The sequence below is a fragment of the Octopus sinensis genome, linkage group LG4 (assembly GCF_006345805.1).
Source record: "Octopus sinensis linkage group LG4, ASM634580v1, whole genome shotgun sequence".
Taxonomy (NCBI): Eukaryota; Metazoa; Mollusca; class Cephalopoda; order Octopoda; family Octopodidae; genus Octopus; species Octopus sinensis.
The window spans coordinates 1957419-1981870 of NC_043000.1; the positions used below are offsets into that span (position 1 = coordinate 1957419).

Genomic DNA, 24452 nt, shown 5'->3' on the forward strand with positions numbered 1-24452 from the left:
CATTTCTAGGATTTTAAATCCAGTGATTAAAAAAGAGGTATGCAAAAGATAATTTATTGCCAAATTTATTTTAATAACAACCTACTTTTCTGTTAGTTTATATATTTTTTCTTACACACGCTCATACACGGACTCGTTTGATTCGGGGATAGAAATTTAAATTTCAATATTTTTTCTTACTTATAGCCCAGCAATGGACCACGCGTGTGTTACTTCTGCATCATCATTCCATAAAATGGGTTTATGGGAGAAAATATTAAGATGGTCGTGGAATGTGCTAGAAATAACAGCAAAGCCTCCTTTACATCACAAACCTTTTCGTCTGAAAATATTTACAATTTGTTTTCTTTTACCGAAAATGCTTCTCCCACAGTTTTTAAGTGCAGAGTACAAAAAAAAAAACCGGCTAAAATCGGTCCCTAGAGATCGCTGGGTAAAAGTTAGGAAAAGTATAAAATTTTCAAAATTTATTTTGTTTTTGTATTTGGTTTGCAAGATTCTTTTATGTGGCACTGGCATAAGTGCTTTTACATGACACTGACACTAATATGGGTGTCTTTTAAGTGGCACTAAAATGGGTGCTTTTCTACATAGCACTAACACCCACAAGCTCACAAGACAAGGACTGCTTGGCGGAGGACAGGGAGTGGGAGGTATTCCTCCCACTCCCTGTAAACATAGATGGCCATGATTTTACTTAGCTTGATGTATCTTCTCAAGTATAGCAAATTGTCAGAAGTTTCAGTCCCTTGGCATCTTCTCATACTTCTTGTATACTGTTACAATATTGCATTTACATGCACAGAATCAGACCACTTGCCTTTTCAATAAGTACATGAGAACACTACTAAAATTGCCTTTTTCCACAAAATATCCTAGTGAAATAAGAGTATGTCAATAATGGCAAATACAGTTTGTTGATGTATATACTTTGTTGACTGTTTAAATATCATCATCATTCATCATTGTTCGACTGTGGTCGAGACAATGGAATTTACCATGCTACGCCAGACTTCACGGTCCATCATGGCATTACGGAGGTCCTGTTGCTGGATGCCTGTATCCCTGGAGATTACATCAGGGTAGGAGAGTGTGCGCCCTCTGGTATTGCGAGTAGATGGCTTCCAGAGGAGAAGAGTAGAAATTACTTCTTTTTCAGCTCTACAACAATGTCCAGCAAACTGGACTCTCCTACCTTTCACAAGAGATGACACAGGTGGTAGTTTCCCATATATTTGCATTTTGGTTGGATGGCGCTTCCACGAGAGATTTTGAGCTCTCATAAGGAGGCAAGTGTAGGTTCCATCCAACCGCCTCTCAAGCTTCTTTAAATATACACCAATTAGAGAGGGTCACTGTAGATATAATATTAAATTATCTGTCACAGAACTGTTTCAGTGCTCTCTTTACTCTTTTACTTGTTTCGGTCATTTGACTGTGGCCATGCTGGAGCACAGCCTTTAGTCAAGCAAATCAACCCCAAGACTTATTCTTTGTAAGCCTAGTACTTATTCTATCGGTCTCTTATGCTGAACCACTAAGTGACGGGGGCGTAAACACACCAGCATCAGTTGTCAAGCGATGTTGGGAGGACAAACACAGACACAAACGTATACACACACATACATATATATGATGGGCTTCTTTCAGTTTCCGTTTACCAAATCCGTTCACAAGGCTTTGGTCGGCCCAAGTCTATAGTAGAAGACATTTGCCGAAGGTGTCACACAGTGGGACTGAACCTGGAACCATGTGGTTCATAAGCAAGCTACTTACCACACAGCCACTCCTTGCTTAAATAAATAAAATTTTTGTGAAGATGACTACAGTTTGGTCCCAATCCCACCCGTAATTGTTTTCCTTTTTTTTTTTTATAAATGCTCATTTTCCTAACATTTTGCAGAAATGTTTCGGATCAGGATGCCCACGTAAGTTTGATTTTCTCCATTTTGACGTGGATTTTTCCAATCTTTTATTCCACCTCAGCTTTTGAAATGATGGGGAAGGGGTGGGAATCTTTTTATGAAAAAAATATTTGGGAGAATTTATGATTTTTTAAAACTTCTTCTCTCACCACTCCCACTGGACCTATTTGGGCCCATTTTTTTTGTTTGCAGTAAAAAAAAAAGTAAATATTTACAGACGGAAAGGTGATTTCAAGTAAATTTGAATGTTGTTTCTAGCACATCCCACGACCACCACGTTTCTTCCTCACTTGTATTGATGTTTTTCAATATTTCTCCCTATAAAAACATTTATGCTATTTAAAAAAAATTTGGAAAATTTATAGTTTCAACCCCCTCCTCCTCCCATTGTTTCTGTTTGTAATTTTAAAATATTGGAGAGCCTGAGGTCATTTCTGGGATTTTAAATCCAGTGATTAAAAAAGAGGTATGCAAAAGATAATTTATCGCCAAATTTATTTTAATAACAACCTACTTTTCTGTTAGTTTATAATTTTTTCTTACACACGCTCATACACGGACTCGTTTGATTCGGAGATAGAAATTTAAATTACAATATTTTTTCTTACTTATAGCCCAGCAATGGATCACGTGTGTATTACTTCTGCATCATCATTCCATAAAATGGGTTTATGGGAGAAAATATTAAGATGGTCGTGGAATGTGCTAGAAATAACAGCAAAGCCTCCTTTACATCACACACTTTTTCATCTGAAAATATTTACAATTTGTTTTTTTTTTACCGAAAATACAGCTCCCACAGTTTTTAAGTGCAGAGTACAGAGGAAAAAAAAAAAAAAAACGCTAAAATCGGTCTCTAGAGATCTTTGGGTAAAAGTTAGGAAAAGTATAAAATTTCCGAAAATTATTTCGTTTTTGGATTTGGTTTGCAAGATTCTTTATATGAGTTCGTGTGTTGAAGCATATTCTGTTGTGTCTGGGGAGAGTCATTTTCTTTTTGTGCCTTATAATGTAACACACTCAATTTCGAAAATTACTTTTCATAGAAAGATAAGCCCCCCACCCACCCACCATTTCCAAGGCCATGGTGAAAGGAAATTGGAAAACTTCGCCAAAACGCAGAAAACGGAACTTATATAGCGCGTCCTGATCCGAAACTCCGTTTATTTCGCACTGCTGTTTCAAACATAAATCTGGAAACAAAAGGAAAAAAAACCCAAAACACAAAACAAAGATAGGGCTAGTAAGAACGATACGGAACTCTTCCAAACATGTTTGTTCCCAAACTTCATCCCTATAATTATAATCTGCATCCCCGAAAACGTATCCGAAAAAAAAATTCGTTAAAACCATGTGCTTTTGTAGAAAGTTAGGAGTAAACAAGATCAAGAGATGAATATCAGTTCCTATTTTTTTGGCAGGAGATATTAAAATTTTGTTAATTCTATTTGATTTTTATATAGTGTATGTACATTTTTAAAGTCACATTATATGTAAAATCATATCGCTTCACTGATCCCATCAGTTGTTCTGTCCATTTCTGTTTGGCCCCCGGTGGGCAATAAAGAAATTGATATTAAAATTTTGTGGTAAATTAATGGTAATTTCTTCCTGAGACATGGGACTTCGAATTTGGGGGAACGTATTATACGAACACCAGTTACTTAGTTTATCTACTCTGGAAGGACAAAAGTTTGTTGCCCTCGGCGATATTCAACCAACTTCAAAGAGCCGTGGTTAAATACCTATTTCTTTATTACCCACAAGGGGCTAGACACAGAGCGGACAAACAAGGACAGACATAGGTATTAAGTCGATTACTTCGACCCCAGTGCGTAACTGGTTACTTAATTTATCGACCCCCGAAAGGATGAAAGGCAAAGTCGACCTCGGCGGAATTTGAACTCAGAACGTGGTTAAATACCGCACATCTTTTTGTCCGATGTTTTACCGCACCAAAGTTCATAAGCCACAGAGTTACTTCTGAAGAACTACATTTTTTTTGTTTTGCAAGCCTGTTACGGTTTATATCAGGAAAAGAAATCTTCACGGAAGTTCGGTATAACTGGGGCGTGCGTGTGTGTGTGTAATAAGTTACTATCCCAGTTAAACGTAGGTGAGAGAATAACCTGCGCGCAACGTAACTTAACCAAGAGTAAGTGGTTTGTCTTTATTGACCGGCTGTGAGTACTTTAACGAACGTCAGCCAATCAGAAGGATAATAAGTGTTCACGTGATCGGTATCTTCCATCCTCCCCCTTTCAGCGCCATCTTGCATCGCAGTCACCGGGAGGTTGGTTCGCTTTCTCTCGTTCCTCTTCTTATTTCACCTTCCATTATCGATCATATTTATTTATTCACTTAAATATCGAGACTTAAAGAATCGCCACAACGATCTTTATTGTCAAATGCTTATAATTCGCTGTTTTTTCCCCCGTGTTTCAGGCTTTCAAAAATGTTCGAGTCTCTTATAAAGGCAGCCAAGGTGAACCCACCGTTCAGCAATCCGTTCTATGCCAAGTGCGAAAGCTTGCTGCCTGTCAATGAAACTCGGACAATAGCGGCAGCCAATGCAGCAGGTGAGTTATCATACATCCTAATACAACATCCATCAACCAGCACCTCTGCTATTATTATACCACAAAAGAAATAATTACCATAACTTGTCATTTCATTTTCCGTCTCGATATTCTTCACGTGGAGGTCGAACGAAGGCCATTGTGACTCTTATTAAAACATCGACAATTGTTTCGTGACATTCTACTTGTTTTCTTGTTTGATGTCTCTTATTTTGCCGACCTTACTTAAGCTCGTGGTTAGGTCGATCGAGGCAATCGAAAATTTTCTTCCTTCCTTCGACGAAGGCTGTTCGGCCACTCCTGTCAAAAATGACCTGTCACAGATATTTCCCCTTCCTATTTTCACTAATTTCCCCTCATCTTTATTACATGTAAGCTAAAGCTGTATATATAATGTTCGGTTCCTTGTCTCGAGATGCGTCAATACAAGTTAATGATGTAATAAACTGGCGAAGATGTGAAACCGTTGTTGATGTAGCATGACCTTGTCTTTTGCTTAAACTCCCGAGATAGAGGTTACGTCCACTCTTGGAATCATCCGACGTTCGATCTAGCCTTTCAGCTTTCCGGGACCAATTAAATATCTGTCAGTTATTGTATTGACTAAGTTCGCAGTTTTACGTCTTAAAAATCATTATTATAGAAGCTTACGTTCCGAATTCAAATTCCGCCGAGGTCGACTTTGCCTTTCATCCTTTCGGGGTCGATAAATAAAGTACCAGTTACGCACTGGAGTCGATATAATCGACTTAATCCGTTTGTCTGTCCTTGTTTGTCCCCTCTGTGTTTAGCCCCTTGTGGGTAGTAAAGAAATAAATATGAATGCCGACTTGACAGGTGGTAACTATTCATGTTCTTTGAAGGACACCGACTGATCTTTTCCAACCCTGTTGTACACATACTTTACACTAATACACATAATACGCAAGTTCGTCTACTAATCCGGCTTTTATCACTTCAGATGTCCTTGAGAATTACTTTAATGCGACAAAGTTGAAATCTTACTCGTAGTGTGTGATAAGTTGTCTAAATAACACCTTCCTTCAATCACTGTTTAAACTGTTGTGTGTTTGTTTGTCCTTATTTCTGATCTTTGTCTATTGTAGTCTCACTTTCCCTGACATTCACGTTATCGTATCACTGAAGTATGTCTCCCACAAATGTGAAGTAGGTTAGGTTGTTACATAATACAAACGTTTTCTTAATCAAATTCCTGTCTCTTGAGTATAATCTCAGCTATTTCATTTACAAAAAAAAAAAAAAAAAAGAGGACCCTGTCCGTCTCCAGTTTCGGTCGATGCCTTTTCTGGTTTATTTCTGCCAAAAAAAAAATAATGTATGTACTGTTATGTTTTAAGTCCTGAAAATAGATGTCTTCAGGTTGCTTCGATCTGTTTTCATGTATCGATAGCGAGATTCCAAAATCAGGGGGAGGTAATAAAAGCATTGGAAATCGACAACTAATTATGGAAATTTTTTAATTTATTTTTTAAAAACCTTTTATGTCATTTGCCGTGTACGTGTAAATCCGTGAATTGTTTTTCAGTGGACATCATCGACAATGAATTTATATTGTAATTGTGAACATCACTAATGATTTAGAATTTCATGTACCGGCGATCTTTCGTCTCTAGTAGACCTTTCCGTCGATCTCCGTAAAAAAAATTTTTTTCCTTTACATATGGGCTTGCGGGAACTTTTGAAGTAATATACATACATATACACATGCACCGAGTAAAAAATTTCAGTTATCTCTTTCTTTCACACATTACTCTGTCTCTTCACACACACTAACAGAAGCACTTCACTTACACAACATACTGTTTGTCTCCCACACCCCATCAAACACAAACACACACATGTACATCAATGCTTCGGTAACTTCAAAAGAACTTCCCTCGTCATAAAATCGCTTTCTCTTAGTCTCTTTCGCTCTCATTACTTCAAAAGTTCCCGCAAGCCCATATGTAAAAAAAAAAAATTTTTTTTACGGAAATCGACGGAAAGGTCTACTAGAGACGAAAGATTGCCCATGCACCCATTAACTGATCTTTACATCAAAACGGCTGAAAACATTTGGGAAATATGTACAATTTCTCAATTATGTTTAGCGTACAAAGAATGACTTCACCAAGTCCCTTCGATGAAGACATGTGGTGTCAATTAAGAAACCCGTGCTGTTTGGTCTGTCCTTTAAACTGAATACATAAAGGACATTTTCAACTAAATAAATATACATTTTTTTCGTTAATCTTTAATAACTGATAATAAATTCTTTTCATAGATCTCTCTGATTTTGGGATGGGACCTCGGTACGATCTGAGAGCTATTATCATTACATAACTCAATCACGAGTTACTGTATACAGTAAATTCATGATTCAGTTTTTGACACCAAGTTGACCTCCTTCAGTATTTATCTTGTGTATTCTTGATACCTTTACCCTTTATATTGCTTACAATTTTTTTAAAAACTCTATCTCGGATATCTCTGGAGTATTCCTCTAATATACTTCGAAAGACCACTATGTACAAACAACATTAAGCGATCACCCTCTGTGTATAATTCTTTAAGGTCATTTTAACAATTTTGCTCCTAAATAGATTGTCAAGAGCGACAGCCCATGTCGGACCTGTGGTGTTGGTACTTTAGGTGGGTTTTCTTGCTATTCTAGTGTTATAGGGTCATCTGATTATTTCTCTGGTAGCTGCTTATCTAGAGGGTTGGTGATTTGTCTCAATTCATGTTATATCAACTACTGCCGAGCAAATCTTTATTCCATTTGAAATCTAGAATTAAAAAGAAAACCGCATGGTTTCAGGTTTAGTCACTCTGCTGCATGGCCCCTTGAGCAAATGCCTTTTACTATCACCCTGGGTTGGTCAATGTCTGACGGGTTAATTTGGTAGATGTAAACCGTTTTAAACCTGTTGTATGTATCTCTGTGTCTATAGACAGGAGTGTGTGTGTGTTTTTATATATCATGGTACTCCGGTTCCAGTTGATCCGATCAATGGAACAACCTGCTCGTGGAATTAACGTGCAAGCAGCTGAGCCCTCCACAGACACGTGTACCCTTAACGTAGTTCTCGGGGAGATTCAGTGTGACAAGGCTGGCCCTTTTAAATACAGGTGCTACAGAAAGAAGAAAGTTGTGGTGAAAGAGTACAGCAGGGTTTGCCACCACCCCCTGCTGGAGCCTCGTGGAACTTTAGGTGTTTTCGCTCAATAAACACAAACAACGCCCGGTCTGGAAATCGAAACCACGATCCTACGGCTGCAAGTCCACTGCTCTAACCACTGGGCCATTGCGCCTCCACTTATATATGAGAGAGAAAGAGAGATGCGTATGTATAGATGAAGTGCTAATGTTGAAATTTTGCTTATCACACTGCTTGAGTGTGGTGGTACTCTCGGCATTATGACCAGTCAATCTGCACTTTGGAAGACCTATGGAATATAAAAACCTTGTGAAAGTTGGCAACAGGAAGAGCATCTGGCCAGTTAATTCTGCCTCAAAATCAGTTCTCATCTTAGCCATATTAACATAAGACGTTTATGATATTTAACAGATTAGTGCCTCTTTTAGTCATCCTCATTTATATAAAATTAACATTTTTATTTAAAAAATTTTTTTCCAAAGCTTAGTGAGGTACTTTATATTTGCTATTGATTTATTGACTAGAAATAGTTTATTATTTTGAATGTATTAAAAATTATCTATTAACAAGAGTGATATCCTCTGCATAGGATTAGCTTTGTTATATCTCTAACAATTATACTATCTCTCACTGTATTTCTCATGACAATCCTGTTAAAACTAATATTTGTTTCTCTTTCAGAAACCACCAGCTGTGAATATGGTTCTGCCAAATATTATGCTTTGTGTGGATTTGGTGGTATTTTGAGTTGTGGTATTACACACACTGCTGTTGTTCCTTTGGATCTGGTAAAATGTCGAATCCAGGTTGATCCTGCAAAGTATGGCAACATTTTCAGTGGTTTTAAAGTTACTATCAAAGAAGATGGAAAAGCTGGTTTAACTCGAGGATGGGCTCCTACATTCATCGGATATTCTTTGCAAGGTCTTGGGAAGTTTGGTTTCTATGAAGTCTTCAAAATAACATATAGTAATCTACTCGGTGAAGTAAGTTTATTCTTAGTTCTCTCTATTACATAAAACTATTAAGTTTTACTTAATCTCTCACTAATTGCCACAATAGTTATATCTTACCAGATGTCACCATTGGCTGTTATTCACTAGATGTCATCGATATGTTTCTACCAGATATCATACTTATGACTAACTAGCTGTTGTGATTCTCTCCCCGTATTATTGTCTACCAGGTGCCATCTTAGTTACACCTCATCGGATGTCCTATTGGAAATATTACTCTTTTACTTGTTTCAGTCATTTGACTGCGATCATGCTGGAGCACTGCCTTTAGTCAAACAAATTGATCCCAAGACTTATTCTTTATAAGCCTAGTACTTATTCTATCGGTCTCTTTTGCCAAACCACTAAGTTATGAGGATGTAAGCACATCAATATCGGTTTTCAAGCGATGGTGGGGGACAAACACAGACAAATATATATATATAAATGACAGGTTTTTTTTGGTTTCCGTATACCACAACCACTCAAGACTTTGGTCAGCCCGAGACTAGAGAAGACACCTGCCCAAGGTGCTTCATAGTGGAATTGAACCCGGAAGCAAGTTTCTTACCATACAGCCATACCTGTTGTGTATTATTTCATGGAGCATTGATTTTAACAAAAGTTGGTATTTTACCAAAAGTTAGAGTTGTTGTGTGTAGGTGGATGTGTTAGTTTTTTTGTCTTGATGTGATAATTGTAAATGAGCATCACCATTTTAGAAAAGGTGCCCTTCATTTGTCCTTCTGTGAAAACATGTCTGGCCTTGGAGAAATATCTTTGTTGGAAACTGAAGGTTGCTGACAGAAAGGATATCCAGCTTTAGAAAATTTGCATCCAATCCAAATAAATATGGAAGTGTGTATATGTGTGTGTATGTATATATATATATATATATATATTTATTTTATAGAAGGAGCTTCTACAGGACTAGTACTGTTTCATTCAAAGCTCCTTCTAGTCCTGTAGAAGCTCCTTCTATAAAATAAATTGATTTACTCTGCAATGTATTGAGTACCTTATTTACTGAGGTTAACCCCGACTCAACCCAGGGCTTACATTACATACACACACACACACACACACACACACATACATACATACAGGGTGTAGCAAAAGTAATACTTTTTTTTATTTATTAACTTTTATTGGACAAAAATTGCTGTAGTTTAAATTTGCTGAAAGTAAATCATCGTTTAACACCCACTTTCCCTACTGGTATGGGTCAGATGGTTTGACTGGAACTGGTAAGCTGGATATTCTTCCCTACATCAACCACTCCATAAGTGTAATGAGAGTGGTATCAACCACGGCTACAATTTCACTTACTGAGTTTTAAGTACAGCATATTGCCAAAGGTCTTGGTCATTTCTCATTGCCTCCATGAGGCCCCTAACATTTGAAGATCATGTTTCAACACCTTGTCCCTTGTCTTCATGGGTATACGTCTTCACAGTTAGTGATTGGCACTTCTTTACACAGCTGTATCACATGACCGTACCAGTGCAGTCTCTCTTGCAGACCATATCTGATCCCTGTTGTACCCAGTTTTCCTCTTGATGCTACCACTGTGTTGTACCTGCACACTGATGTTGCATATCCAGCAAAACATACTAGCTTCATTTCTGTCAAGCCCTCACATGTCCTCTATGGTCACAGCCCACGTTTCACTGCCATGTAGCATGGCTGTTCACACAAAGGCATCATACAGTTTGCCTTTCACTCTGAGAGAGAGAGAGAGAGGCCCTTTATTACCAGGAAGGATAGCTCTCTGAACTTTGCCCAATCTAGCAATTACACTTATGGAGCGCTTACCTCCTGATGCTGACTTGGTCACCTAGATAACAGAAGCTATCAACTACTTGGTATCCTCCCTGGCATTTGATGGATTCTATTTTCTGTACATTTCTAGTGTTGATTGTATCTGTACATCTGCCACACATACTGACTATATCCCCTGTTAACCTTCATCTGATATTGCTGCGTCTCTTATATGTCCATAACTTGCATTGGGTACATTTTACAGACTTTCTACCTACACCTTTTCTACAATTGTGGCAGGACCTTGTAACACATAGAAAATTATATAAAACTTTAAAAAAAAAAATGATACAGTAGAAAACTAAAAATTAATAAAAAAAGGTGTTACTTCTGCTGCATCTTGTCGTCATTTAGCATCCGTTTTCCACGCTGGCATGCATTGGATGGTCTGACTGGAGCTGGTACGGTCGAGGGCTGCACCAGACTCTAATTGTCTGTTTTGGTTTTTATGGCCCGCGCCCTTCCTAACGCCAGCCACTCAACTGAGTGTATTGGGTGCTATTTATGTGACACCAGCATTGGGATCAATTCTGCTGTGGTGGACATATCTATCATTTTTTAACCCTTTAACATTCAGATTTCTTTGTCAAATGTAGCTCCTTATTCATTCACATTGTTCTGAATTAATCATGTAGCTTCAAGATTTTGATTACGTGATTATTTTCAGAATGACATTGTAGGGTACATGTGAGAGGTTGGATCTGGTCAGTTTTAGCATGAAACAAGTCAAATATTTGGGCTGGATTAAATGCTAATGGGTTAGTGTCTGTCTTCCATGATGGCATGGGTTGAATGGTTCAGCAAGTGATAATGAGCCAGTGAACTGTGCCAAGTTCCAGTGTCTGCTTTGGTTTGGTTTCTTTGTCTGGATACCCTTCCTGATGCCAACCAGGGGTATATAGTATTGTGAGAGGCTTTATGCTAGGTAACGAGAGGTTAAAATAGGATAGAGGGACAGAAACTGTTTTGCAGTAGAATATAAGAGAAGTGTTTTGGATGATTGGAGATGAATGGGTAGGTAAGTTCACAAGTGTGTGAAAGCAGAGTAGCAGATGGTTAGAGATGGAGGTGGAAGTGAATGGCAAACATGTCTTGCATGCATGGGGAAGGTGGAAGCAATAAGAGGCAGCACAAGTGATATGAAGTGTGGGTCGTGTGAGAGATGTACAGTGCCTGGGATGAGGTCAGAGGTATAGAGAGGTGGAAATAGTGGGAGATGAATACAGGTCATTAAGGTTGCCTATTGCAGATGGGACATACAGGAAAAAAGCGCAGGAGTGGCTGTGTGGTAAGTAGCTTGCTAACCAACCACATGGTTCCGGGTTCAGTCCCACTGCGTGGCATCTTGGGCAAGTGTCTTCTGCTATAGCCCTGGGCCGACCAATGCCTTGTGAGTGGATTTGGTAGACGGAAACTGAAAGAAGCCTGTCGTATATATGTATATATATGTATGTATGTATGTGTGTGTTTGTGTGTCTGTGTTTGTCCCCCTAGCATTGCTTGACAACCGATGCTGGTGCGTTTACGTCCCCGTCACTTAGCGGTTCGGCAAAAGAGACCGATTGAATAAGTACTGGGCTTACAAAGAAAAAGTCCCGGGGTCGATTTGCTCGACTAAAGGCGGTGCTCCAGCATGGCCGCAGTCAAATGACTGAAACAAGTAAAAGAGTAAAAGAGTGATAGGGGTATTCAGTGGAAATTGTAAAGGATGATACTGAGAAAGTAGGAAACAAAGGAAATGGTTTCAGGGAATGATTTGGAGCATAAAAGACATGAGGAAAGAAATGTCTGCTGTCCCTCATCTAACTACTGCAGCTGAGTGATGGAAAGGAGGGTGTTAAGAAAGATGAGTTCTTGGAGAAAGACTTGTCAAGAAGAGATTTAGTGCAGAGGCATAGGCATAAATGATCCAATTTTGCTGTGATGGATGGGTCTTTTCAAGCGCATTCCTTTGTTATCTCTGTGAGACTCAACATCCAGTGATTATTCTTTTCTACTTCATTCCACACCAGCTCTGTCTGGCACCTGTGCGGGTGGCACATAAAAAGCACCCACTACACTCACGGAGTGGTTGGCGTTAGGAAGGGCATCCAGCCATAGAAACACTGCCAGATCTGACTGGGCCTGATGAAGCCTTCCAGCTTCCCAGACCCCAGTTGAACCGTCCAACCCATGCTAGCATGGAAAACGGACGCTAAATGATGATGATGATTCCACACCTTCTTGGGTCTCCCTCTTCCGAGGGTTCCTTCCATGTTTAGTGATTGGCACTTTACGCAGCTGTCCACATGTGCATCATGACCATACCAGTGCAGTCATCTCTTTCACGCTACATCTTGTGCCTATTATATCCAGTTTTCTCTCAACACATTTGCACTTTGTCATACATGGACACTGGCATTGCACATCCAGTGGAGCATGTTAGCTTCATTATTCTCTGGCCTTCATATGTCATCTGCATTTCACTAAACCATGTTGCATTGCTGTTTGTACACAAGCATCATACAATCTGGCTTTCTCTCTGAGAGCAAGGCATTATGTTACCAATGGAGATTACAGCTCTTTAAACCTTATCAGTGACTGCTTTCAGAACATCCTCCCCCACTGCTAATTCGGTCCCTACTTAGGTTTGTTTGAGGTGATAGACCGTTTCTATTTGACATTCAGGAAAATCTATTTCTTGTGTTCTTATTGTTTATTGCTCCTGTGCATTTTCCACAGTCAAAGCCTATCATCATCATCATCATCGTTTAACGTCCGCTTTCCATGCTAGCATGGGTTGGACGGTTCAACTGGGGTCTGGGGAGCCCGAAGGCTGCACCAGGCCAGTCAGATCTGGCAGCGTTTCTACAGCTGGATGCCCTTCCTAACACCAACCACTCCGAGAGTGTAGTGGGTGATTTTATGTGCCACCGACACAGGTGCCAAACGAGGCTGGCGAACGGCCACGCTCGGATGGTGTTTTTTATGTGCCACCAGCACAGGTGGCAGACGGCCACGCTCGGGTGGTGTTTTTTATGTGCCACCGACACAGGTGCCAGACGGCTATATTCTTTATTAATCTTCCTGTAATTCCAATATACCTTGTGTGTCCACAATCTACACTGGGTATACTGTATGCAAATATCTACCAAAACCTTTTCTACGTATTCAATAGGTCCATTTTCCTGGAAGGATAAGTGGCTTATTTGTTTTTCTGCTTACTAGAACTTAGATCTTTGCTAAGTTAACTTTAAGGCTCTTTGCAAGTGTACACACATATATGTATGTGTGTATATATCAATTTAAATAAATTGCACTTCATGTTTAAAGCTCTGATGAAGCTGTGAGGTGTTACTCAGGCACCCAACTAAGTCCATTGTATCTTATAGTGGAAACAGTTGTAAGCTAATGAAGTTTGATAATCTGTTATTCCTCTGTCATCTCTTTTTTTTTTTTCTATATTGCACAGGAGTGGCTGTGTGGTAAGTAGCTTGCTTACCAACCATATGGTTCCAGGTTCGGTCCCACTGCGTGGCACCTTGGGCAAGTGTCTTCTACTATAGCCTCAGGCTGACCAAAGCCTTGTGAGTGGATTTGGTAGACGGAAACTGAAAGAAGCCTGTCATGTGTGTGTAAATTTGTGTTTGTTCCCCTTCCCCCCACCATCACTTGACGACCGATGTTGGTGTGTTTGTGGTTCGGCAAAAGAGACTGGTAGGCTTACAAAGAATAAGTCCTGGGGGTCAGCTTGTTTAACTAAAGATGATTCTCTAGCATGGCCACAATCAAGTAACTGAGACAAAAGGGTATATATATATATATATATATATATGTACACATCTTGTTTCATCATTAGACTGAAGCCATGGTGGGGCACCACCTTGAATGAAACCCAGTATTTCTTTTTTTGAGCCTAGTACTTATTCTATTAAACTCTTTTACTGATCCACTAAGTTAATGGGGCACAAACATGGGCTGTCAAGCAGTGTTCGGGGACAAACACACACATATATACAGGTGTGTGTGTGTGTCATCATCATCATCATCATCATCATTTAACGTCCGCTTTCCATGCTAGCATGGGTTGGACGGTTCAACTGGGGTCTGGGGAGCCCGAAAGCTGCACCAGGCCACTCAGATCTGGCAGTGTTTCTACAGCTGGATGCCCTTCCTAACGCCAACCACTCCAACACTGTGTATATATATATATATATATATATGGTGCTGCTGCACCAGTCATTGGGTATGACTCCATTGTGAACTACCTGGTTTACAATGCGGGTGACTATGGCATAGCCCACATAGCCAGCTGTTTTAAGCATCTCAGCAGTGATTCCTGATAGGCCAAGGGCTTTGCCTGGTTTCATATCCTTAATGAAACCAGGCAAAGCCCCTGGCCTATCAGGAATCACTGCTGAGATGCTTAAAACAGCTGGCTATGTGGGCTATGCCATAGTCACCCGCATTGTAAACCAGGTAGTTCACAATGGAGTCATACCCAATGACTGGTGCAGCAGCACCATAGTCAACTGCTACAAGGGTAAGGGTGATGCTCTAGATAGAAATAACTACAGAGGTATCAAACTGTTGGACCAGGTGATTAAGGTCTCAGAGAAGGTCATAACCCATCTCATTAGGGAGAGAATTTGTTTAGATGAAATGCAGTTCGGTTTTGTACCAGGTAGAAGCACCACTGATGCTATATTCCTGGTCCGACAACTGCAGGAGAAGTACCTAGCTAAAGATAAACCCCTCTACATAGCTTTTGTAGACTTGGAGAAAGCCTTTGACAGGGTTCCCCGTTCCCTCATCTGGTGGTCGATGCGGAAACTGGAGATTGAAGAATGGCTAATAAGGGCTGTACAGGCTCTATACAGAGAGACTGTCAGCAAGGTTAGGATTGGCAACGAATATAGTGAAGAATTCCGGGTAGAAGTAGGTGTGCACCAGGGCTCAGCCCTCAGTCCCCTTTTATTCATCATAGTCCTTCAGGCAATAACAGAGGAATTCAAAACGGGATGCCCCTGGGAGCTCCTCTATGCCGATGACCTAGCTCTCATAGCAGAATCACTACCGGAACTAGAAGAGAAATTTCGGTGTGGAAGCAAGGGTTGGAATCAAAAGGCCTTAGAATAAATGTAGCAAAGACCAAAGTATTAGTAAGCAGCAAGAGGTACTCAGCACACACCCCCTCGGGTAGGTGGCCCTGCTCAATCTGTAGGAAAGGTACAGGTAGAAACTCCATAAGATGCACCCAATGTAAGTTATGGACACATAAGAGGTGCAGCAACATTAAAGGGAAATTAACAGATAAGATAGCTTTCATGTGCGGCAGATGCACAGGGACAATAGACACAACAGACACTCAGAAAACAGATTCCATCACACTCCAGGGAGAGAAACTAGAAGTAGTTGATAGTTTCCGCTACCTGGGTGACCAAGTTAGTAGCGGAGGTGGATGCACAGAAAGTATCACCACTAGAATACGAATAGCCTGGGCAAAGTTCAGAAAGCTCCTACCCCTACTGGCAACAAAAGGTCTCTCCCTCAGAGCGAAAGGTAGATTGTATGATGCATGTGTGCGAACTGCCATGCTTCACGGTAATGAAACATGGGCAGTGACTGCAGAGGACATGTGTAGACTTGAAAGAAATGAAGCTAGCATGATCCGCTGGATGTGTAGTGTCAGTGTGCATGCAAGACAGAGTGTAAGCATCCTAAGAGAAATGCTGGATATAAGAAGCATCAGATGTGGTGTGCAAGAGCGACGCTTGCGATGGTATGGTCATGTGCTGCGGATGGATGAAGAGAGATGTGTGAAGAAGTGCCACTCCCAAACAGTTGAAGGTATCAGGGGGAGAGGTAGACCCAGGAAGACATGGGATGAGGTAGTCAAGCATGACCTCAGAGCATTGGGCCTCACTGAGGCAATGGCGAAAGACCGAGATCTCTGGAGATATGCTGTGACTGCAAAGACCCGGGCTGCTTTCTGCAGCAATTCCACATACCCCCTACCCATTCAAAGTACCCCGGACCCAGTTGCCCCCGTGCCGCTGGCACGTTAAAAGCTCGAACCGATCGCGACCAATGCCGGACCCCCCGGCCCCTGTGCAGGTGGCACGTAAAAAGCACCCAATCCACTCACGGAGTGGTTGGCGTTAGGAAGGGCATCCAGCCGTAGAAACTCTGCCAAATCAGACTGGAGCCTGGAGCGGCCCCTGGCTTCCCAGACCCCAGTTGAACCGTCCAACCCGTGCTAGCGCGGAAAACGGACGTTAAACGATGATGATGATGATGATATGAGATGGTCTTCTTTCAGTTTCACAAGACAGGCTTTGGTCAGCTCGAAGCTATAGAAGACACTTGCCCAAGTTGCCACACAGTGGGACTGAACCTGGAACCATGTGGTTGGGAAGCAAGCTTCTTACCACATAACCATGCCTGCACCTATATACATATATCTGTGTGGTGTGTGTGTGTGTATATATATATATATATATATATATACAGCAGGTGGCACGTAAAAAGCACCCACTACACTCACGGAGTGGTTGGCGTTAGGAAGGGCATCCGGCTGTAGAAACACTGCCAGATCAGACTGGAACCTGGAGCAGCCCCTGGCTCCCCAGACCCCGGTCGAACCGTCCAACCCGTGCTAGCGCAGAAAACGGACGTTAAACGATGATGATGATATATTACTCATTAACATTGAGAAACTGCAGTTTAAAAAGAAAGATTATAGGTTAAATTCTTCTGTAGATGTAATTACATCAGTTCAGAATTGTTAATGATACAGCATTTACTAGCATTGATTATCCAGAATAGAACCAATGATTAGCAATTGTTAGAGGAGCCACTTGGTAATGGCTGGTTATAATATACAGGCTTGTGAAGCTGTTATTTAAATCTCACATGTTGTACGAACCCAGTTGGTTGTGGATTGCTGATCAATATCATTGAAGCAGTTTCCACATTAAAATCTGAACTTTTGACATTTGAAATATGAGTTGACCAAAAGTCCTTGCTCTAATTTTAGACTGCTCCTTTAGTTGAAAAGTAAGCTTTACCTTATCCACCAGCTCTATGTTTAACCCTTTAGTGTTTGCATTATTCTGCCAAAGTTAATCCTTTTTTATCCACATTGTTTTGAGCTAATCATGCATTATCTTGTAGCTATGAGATTTTGATGAGGTAGCTGTTAATTTTTAAAGCAATATTGTAGGGCTGGTATGAGAGACCAGATCTGGCAAGTTTGAACATAAAACAGGCAGAATACTTTTGGCCGGATATGGCCGGTTTAAATGCTAAAGGGTTAAACATTCTGGTGTAATCATGCTTTTTTTCCTGGATATGTCCAGAACTACATTATCTAGTAGCTACAGGTCTTTTAGTAAATCCACTACCAATTCTTTGTTATGTTGAAAACTAAGACATAGTCTAGTCATAAGAAATATTGTCATGATAAGGTTCAAATGCATTTTTCTTAAATGTTTTTTTTTTTCACTTTTTCTTAAAATATATTTAATTTCTAATGGTGTTTATTATTATTATTATTTCTTTTTAAACTATTTCAACATATTTGTTTCTGACCCTTTCACTCTGTTGTATGTTGTAGGAAAATACCTTTTTATGGCGGACATCTCTATATTTAGCTGCCAGTGCATCCGCTGAATTCTTTGCTGATATTCTTCTCTGCCCTATGGAAGCAGCCAAAGTGAAGATTCAGACATCTGCAGGTTATGCTAATACTTTGAGAGAATGTATTCCAAAAATGATCAAGGAAGAAGGCATGTCTAGGTGAGAAACCCTTTTTCCAGCATTGTACATGTTTACATCATTTGAGAGTTAAATACTTTAACATGTTAACTGCCATGGCCTGTTACTGACAGTTGTGTAATGTTTGTAATGAACCACTGGTGGTACATAGGTTTCATGTGTTAAGAAAATTTCATTCTCATTTCTGTTGTGAAAATGGCATTTTAGATTAGAATTTTGATGAACAGATAACATTTACAATAAACATGATCTTTGTAAACATTTCTATAGATAAAAATTAAGAATTACATTTGTAGGAAAATAAAAAAGCAAAATCTGTCACATACGCGCAGGAGTGGCTGTGTGGTAAGTAGCTTGCTAACCAACCACATGGTTCCGGGTTCAGTTCCACTGCGTGGCACCTTGGGCAAGTATCTTCTGCTATAGCCCCGGGCCGACCAATGCCTTGTGAGTGGATTTTGTGAGCAAATTTTAAAACTTTCTCTCAGCTAATTATTCCTTAGATCTTGCAAATTTGTACAACTCCTGTACAATATTGTACACATTCTTAGTGAGTCTTCCAACAGTATATTAAGCCTTTAACATTGTAATGCTATCAAATGTAATGTTTATTTATTCACATTGTTTTGAATTAATCAGAGGATTAATCGAAATTGAACCAATCCTATGACTGGCACCCGGCAGAAGCCAGGACCCCTGGACTGGTGGTACGTAAAAAGCACTATCCGAATCGTGGCCGATGCCAGTGCCGCCTTGACTGGCTTCCGTGCCGGTGGCACATAAAATGCACCAATCCGACCGTGGCCGTTGCCAGCCTCGCCTGGCACGTAAAAAGCACCCACTACACTCACGGAGTGGTTGGCGTTAGGAAGGGCATCCAGCTGTAGAAACATTGCCAGATAAGACTGGAGCCTGGTGCAACCCCTGGCTTCCCAGATTCCCGGTCGAACCGTCCAACCCATGCTAGCATGGAGAACGGGCGTTAAACGATGATGATGATAGGGTTGGATATGGCTGGTTAAATGTTAATGGGTTAATTACTCTGTAGTTGTCTCTCATACTTGCTACACTAATTGAATACTAGTCAAATGGTTTTTTTTCTATTTGTGTAATTGCTTGTGATTATTTTTTGTAATACTCTAGTGCAAGTGAAACCCACAAAAAATCCTTCTTTCACATCTATGACTACTGTTGTATCCCAAAACACATCATTCAACAGATTGATATTCTACATTTAATATTGTTCTTTATTTTTATTTTTTCTAGTTTCTATAAAGGTATTGTTCCATTGTGGGGACGACAAATTCCTTACACAATGATGAAGTTCGCTTGTTTTGAAAGAACCGTTGAATTTTTGTACAGTAACGTTGTACCTAAGCCTCGTGCTGAATGTTCCAAACCAGAGCAGTTAGTTGTCACATTTGCTGCTGGTTATATCGGTAAGTTTTTATCATGCTTCCTCTGGTAGTCTGTCATGTTGCATGTCAGTTATATCTTTGAAAGGAGGCGCAATGGCCCAGTGGTAAGGGCAGCGGACTCGCGGTCATAGGATCGCGGTTTCGATTCCCAGACCGGGCGTTGTGAGTGTTTATTGAGCGAAAACACCTAAAAGCTCCACGAGGCTCCGGCAGGGGATGGTGGTGATCCCTGCTGTACTCTTTCACCACAACTTTCTCTCACTCTTACTTCCTGTTTCTGTTGTACCTGTATTTCAAAGGGCCGGCCTTGTCACTCTCTGTGTCACGCTGAATATCCCCGAGAACTACGTTAAGGGTACACGTGTCTGTGGAGTGCTCAGCCACTTGCACGTTAATTTCACGAGCAGGCTGTTCCGTTGATTCGGATCAACCGGAACCCTCGTCGTAACCGACGGAGTGCTTCCATACCATATCTTTGAAAATATCTGGGTGTCTAAAGTTTTAATGCAATGTCTTGTAAAAGACAAATTACAGCCTGTCCTTGTGCGACTAACTTAGATGGTCTCTGTAAAACACTCTGCACATTCACCTGGCTGTCTATGCTGGGATAGATCGTTACAGGTCTGCAATACAACATTCCATGAGTATTAGTTTTGTGTTGCCTTTTTCTCTGAAGTTCAAGCGTCTCAGATATGATATTATTTTCTCCTAAATCTCTCCTGGTGTACCTCTGTCAGAGACACATTTCAGAGAGTCTTCATGCAGCATGTCTCTGCCTGTTTTGCACAAACATTTATACCAGTCCAATTATTTTTTACATTGATTAATCTCTGTAATACTTGACTACTAATCTGAAGTTGCCGGAGTGGCTGTGTGGTAAGTAGCTTGCTTACCAACCACATGGTTCCGGGTTCAGTCCCACTGCGTGGCATCTTGGGCAAGTGTCTTCTGCTATAGCCCTGGGCCGACCAATGCCTTGTGAGTGGATTTGGTAGACAGAAACTGAAAGAAGCCTGTCGTATATATATATATATATATATATATATATATGTGTTTGTCCCCCTAGCATTGCTTGACAACCGATGCTGGTGTGTTTACGTCCCCATCACTTAGCGGTTCAGCAAAAGGGACCGATAGAATAAGTACTGGGCTTACAAAGAATAAGTCCCGGAGTCGATTTGTCGACTAAAGGCGGTGCTCCAGCATGGCCGCAGTCAAATGACTGAAACAAGTAAAAGAGTATAATAAATCCTTATTTTAAAACGCGTATCAGATCATGTTCAATTGTATATTTGTCACTTGTCCCAATAAGTCTGTTATAAATACTGTTATACAACCTTACCTAGAGTCTATCATTTGTGCAGTGAAAAAATTTTGCTACAATTTTTCACGGGAGCTGCTTTATTGGCTTGAATGAAGTGTTAGACTGAAATACTAATGGAAATCCACCTGTTTGCTAAATCATTTATTCTGCTGTTAACCCTAACTTGGATATAGCCTGAACATTTTAATGAGCCATTAGCCTGCATTTTAATTTATCCTTTAACCCTTTCGTTACTGTATTTATTTGGAGATGCTCTGCGTTTCTTTCATTTACTTTAAATATAATAAAGAATCTAGTAAAATAACTTAGTTATCATTAAACTAGTGTTAGGAACACAAATTGTCACTAAGGTTTGGTGGAAGATTTTAATTCAGAACTTATGAAAGCAAGACATTTGTACAACAGAGCCAGAGCCGGTTTCAGCCGGGTTGGTAATGAAAGGGTTAAACCGGCCATATCTGGCCAAAAGTATTCTGCCTGTTTTATGTTCAAACTGGCCAGATCTGGTCTCTCACACTTACCCTACAATGTCGTTTTAAAAATTAACAGCTACCTCATCAAAATCTCAATGCTATAAGATAATGCAGGATTAGTTCAAAGCAATGTGGATAAAAAAGGATTAATTTTGGCAGAATAATGCAAACACTAAAGGGTTAATTAATAAAAGCATCTGTTGCTCCATATTCTGGTGCAAGTTTGAACTATTTTTCCACATCCATAACCAGATGGCTTGTTCTGCTCTTTTAATATTTTCATCTAAAGATTTAGGCTTCTCTAACTCTTTTAGTGACTAATTTAATATTTCCACAATTTCACTAAATATTGCTAAATGTCCTCTGCTTAGATTTTTTTTATTGTAGAAAAACTGGGAAAAATTGGATACCTTATAAAGTAGAAATTTAAATATTTAAAATGTTGGTCTTCCTACAATTTAAAACTTTGTTATTCTCTTTTCAGCTGGTGTATTCTGTGCTATTGTATCTCACCCCGCCGACACACTCGTATCGAAACTGAACCAAGCTAAAGGGAAAGGCATGGGCGACATTGTTAAAGAACTAGGATTTGCAGGTTGGTATATTGTATTTATTGATTGTTTTACTTGAGATAAATATAAAGCATGAGATGTTCATTATTTCATGAGTCAGTTCACATTCATAGAACATTGTTTTAACACATCTGTCTTGTGTCTCTAAGGTAAACAATCATTAAAACTATTAATGGTACCAGTGCCGGTGGCACATAAGAAAACCATCCGAACGTGGCCGTAGCCAGTACCGCATCGACTGGCCTCCGTGCTGTGGGCACGTAACAAACACCATCCGATCGTGGCCGTTCGCCAGCTTCGTCTGGCACCTGTGTCGGTGGCACATAAAAAACACCATCCGAGCGTGGCCGTCTGCCAGCCTCGTCTGGCACCTGTGTCGGTGGCACATAAAATCACCCACTACACTCTCGGAGTGGTTGGCGTTAGGAAGGGCATCCAGCTGTAGAAACACTGCCAGATCTGACTGGCCTGGTGCAGCCTTCGGGCTCCCCAGACCCCAGTTGAACCGTCCAACCCATGCTAGCATGGAAAGCGGACGTTAAACGATGATGATGATGATGATGAATATAAAATATGCTAAGTGCTGTAGTTGGTTGACTCTATAACCTGCTTTTGATTGTTGGTTATGATTTTAACAATAAGCTTAAGAAAAGGCATGAATGTCATACAGTTTCATATCTGTGATATACCTGTGTATCTGAACATTTCTTACAAATGTGTTAGTGATGTGTGGTTGAAATAAATAACTGACATTGATCTGGTTTGTGCATTCACTGGTCAGTGCCACACTTAAAATCTCTCTATATATAAACGGCAGTTTGTCTGTGTGCGTATCTGTGTGTCTGTTAGGTTGTACCCTCACCCTGACCACGGCTTTCAACCGATTCTGATGAAACTTGACACACACATAGCCCAATGTCATAATTCAAAACTAACGCAGAGAAAATTTTGAAAAGTTCCCCCAGTTCTGAAAAAAATCGATAAATTCGACATGGGGTCGAGAATCAGAAACACAAACCACAGACTGTCTAGGGGACGCAACTCGACCTTTTTAACTCTCAAAAAATTTACCATAATTTTTTGCTATTTTTTGGCTATAACTCTCTAAAAATGCTTTATAGTTATTTCCCTTACAAACCTGAGCAACGCCGGGCGATACTGCTAGTATGTGATACATTCATGTAAAGTTGTGATTACTGGTCACCACTACAAACTAGATACTCCATCTAATGAATGAGAAAATTTCAAATATTAACAAAAAAAACCCCTTTATCTGACTGCTGTTACTAATGCTGTTTTTTTTTGTTATAGGTCTGTGGAAAGGACTCGGTCCCCGTATTATCATGATTGGTACGTTAACAGCTCTGCAGTGGTTTATTTATGACACTGTAAAAGTAGTGTTTAGACTTCCACGACCACCACCACCATCAATGCCGGAAAGTCTAAAGAAGAAACTTGGTATAGTTGAATAAGTTTAGGAACTGATGACACATCCTTCCTGTTTTTTCTCTCTCCTTCACTCTCTACGACCATAAACAGTTGATTAGTCCATAAGTTGATGGAATGTTCCATCAGTAATTAGCAAAGAAGTTCAGCAACCCAACTGAACTGTTACAATGCTATTTGAGATCGTTTTTGCAGAATACCAATTCATGAAGCAATATTTAAGTTGCTAATCTTCACTGATCACTCCACTCGTGACTGCAGCAAAAACTGCAGTAGATGCAGCTGCAACAGTGGTGATGTTTCACTTCAGCCAGCTGCAAGCAACAACATTGTACAATGTACACCAGAACTAGTGAAATAAAATATAACTTAACTAATCTTTTTGTTCATCTTTTCTCATAACCGTGTGTTGATGTTGTTGTTGTTGTTGTTGTTAACTAGCCCAAAGTCGATCCTGATCAAAGAGATTATCTTTAACCCTTTAGTGTTCAAACTGGTCATATCCTGCCCAAATGTTCTACTAGTTTTATGTTGATACCAGCCAGGTCAAGCCTCTCACACATGCCCTACAATGTTATTTTAACCATAAACAGCTATACCATCTTGAAGCTATGATATAATACATGAATACTAAGTTGCTCCATGTATGACAGTTGGTGTTGGTTTGTATACATCCCTGTAACTTTGGCAAAAGAAACCAGTGGAATAAGTAAGTACTGGAGCTGATTCAGTTAAACACTTCTACATATGTTCATTCAGTCCAAAGTTCAGTATCAAATTTGAATGTGTTGCAATTGTCAGTAGGAGCCAAAATATGAACATATTTGTGGAAGGTATGTAGTGGTGGTTTAGTCTAAAAGAGACTAGAGAATTGATTTTTTAATTTTTTAATGTCATTCTTACAAGAAAGAACACGAGTGTCATAAGGAAATTGGTTTGCAAGTTGGTTGAACCTAGCCAGCTTACCATAGGATCGATAC

At 40.1% G+C, this 24452-nt stretch overlaps 1 protein-coding gene across 2 annotated transcripts; it reads left to right on the top strand.

Annotated features, from left to right (window-relative positions):
• Positions 1-4075: 4075 nt before the first annotated feature.
• Positions 4076-23849, top strand: LOC115210714 (phosphate carrier protein, mitochondrial). Of its 2 annotated transcripts, none has more exons than XM_029779411.2 (7): positions 4076-4218; positions 4371-4504; positions 8347-8651; positions 18079-18260; positions 19506-19678; positions 21939-22049; positions 23338-23849. In XM_029779411.2, exons 2-7 carry the CDS (start codon positions 4381-4383, stop codon positions 23496-23498), a joined length of 1056 nt encoding a protein of 351 aa, XP_029635271.1. In that variant the 5' UTR covers positions 4076-4218; positions 4371-4380; the 3' UTR covers positions 23499-23849. The 2 variants fall into 2 exon arrangements, with proteins under 2 accessions (XP_029635271.1, XP_036357601.1); XM_036501708.1 differs by having other exon boundaries at positions 4110-4215; positions 4369-4504.
• Positions 23850-24452: the final 603 nt, after the last annotated feature.

What these genes read in the sequence shown, in the direction of transcription:
- LOC115210714 (XM_029779411.2), top strand. Translation starts at nt 4,381, where the DNA reads ATGTTCGAGTCTCTTATAAAGGCAGCCAAGGTGAACCCACCGTTCAGC. An exon ending in AGCGGCAGCCAATGCAGCAG is followed by an intron (nt 4,505 to 8,346) that starts GTGAGTTATCAT and finishes TTTCTCTTTCAG; the next exon opens with AAACCACCAGCTGTGAATAT. An exon ending in ATAGTAATCTACTCGGTGAA is followed by an intron (nt 8,652 to 18,078) that starts GTAAGTTTATTC and finishes TGTATGTTGTAG; the next exon opens with GAAAATACCTTTTTATGGCG.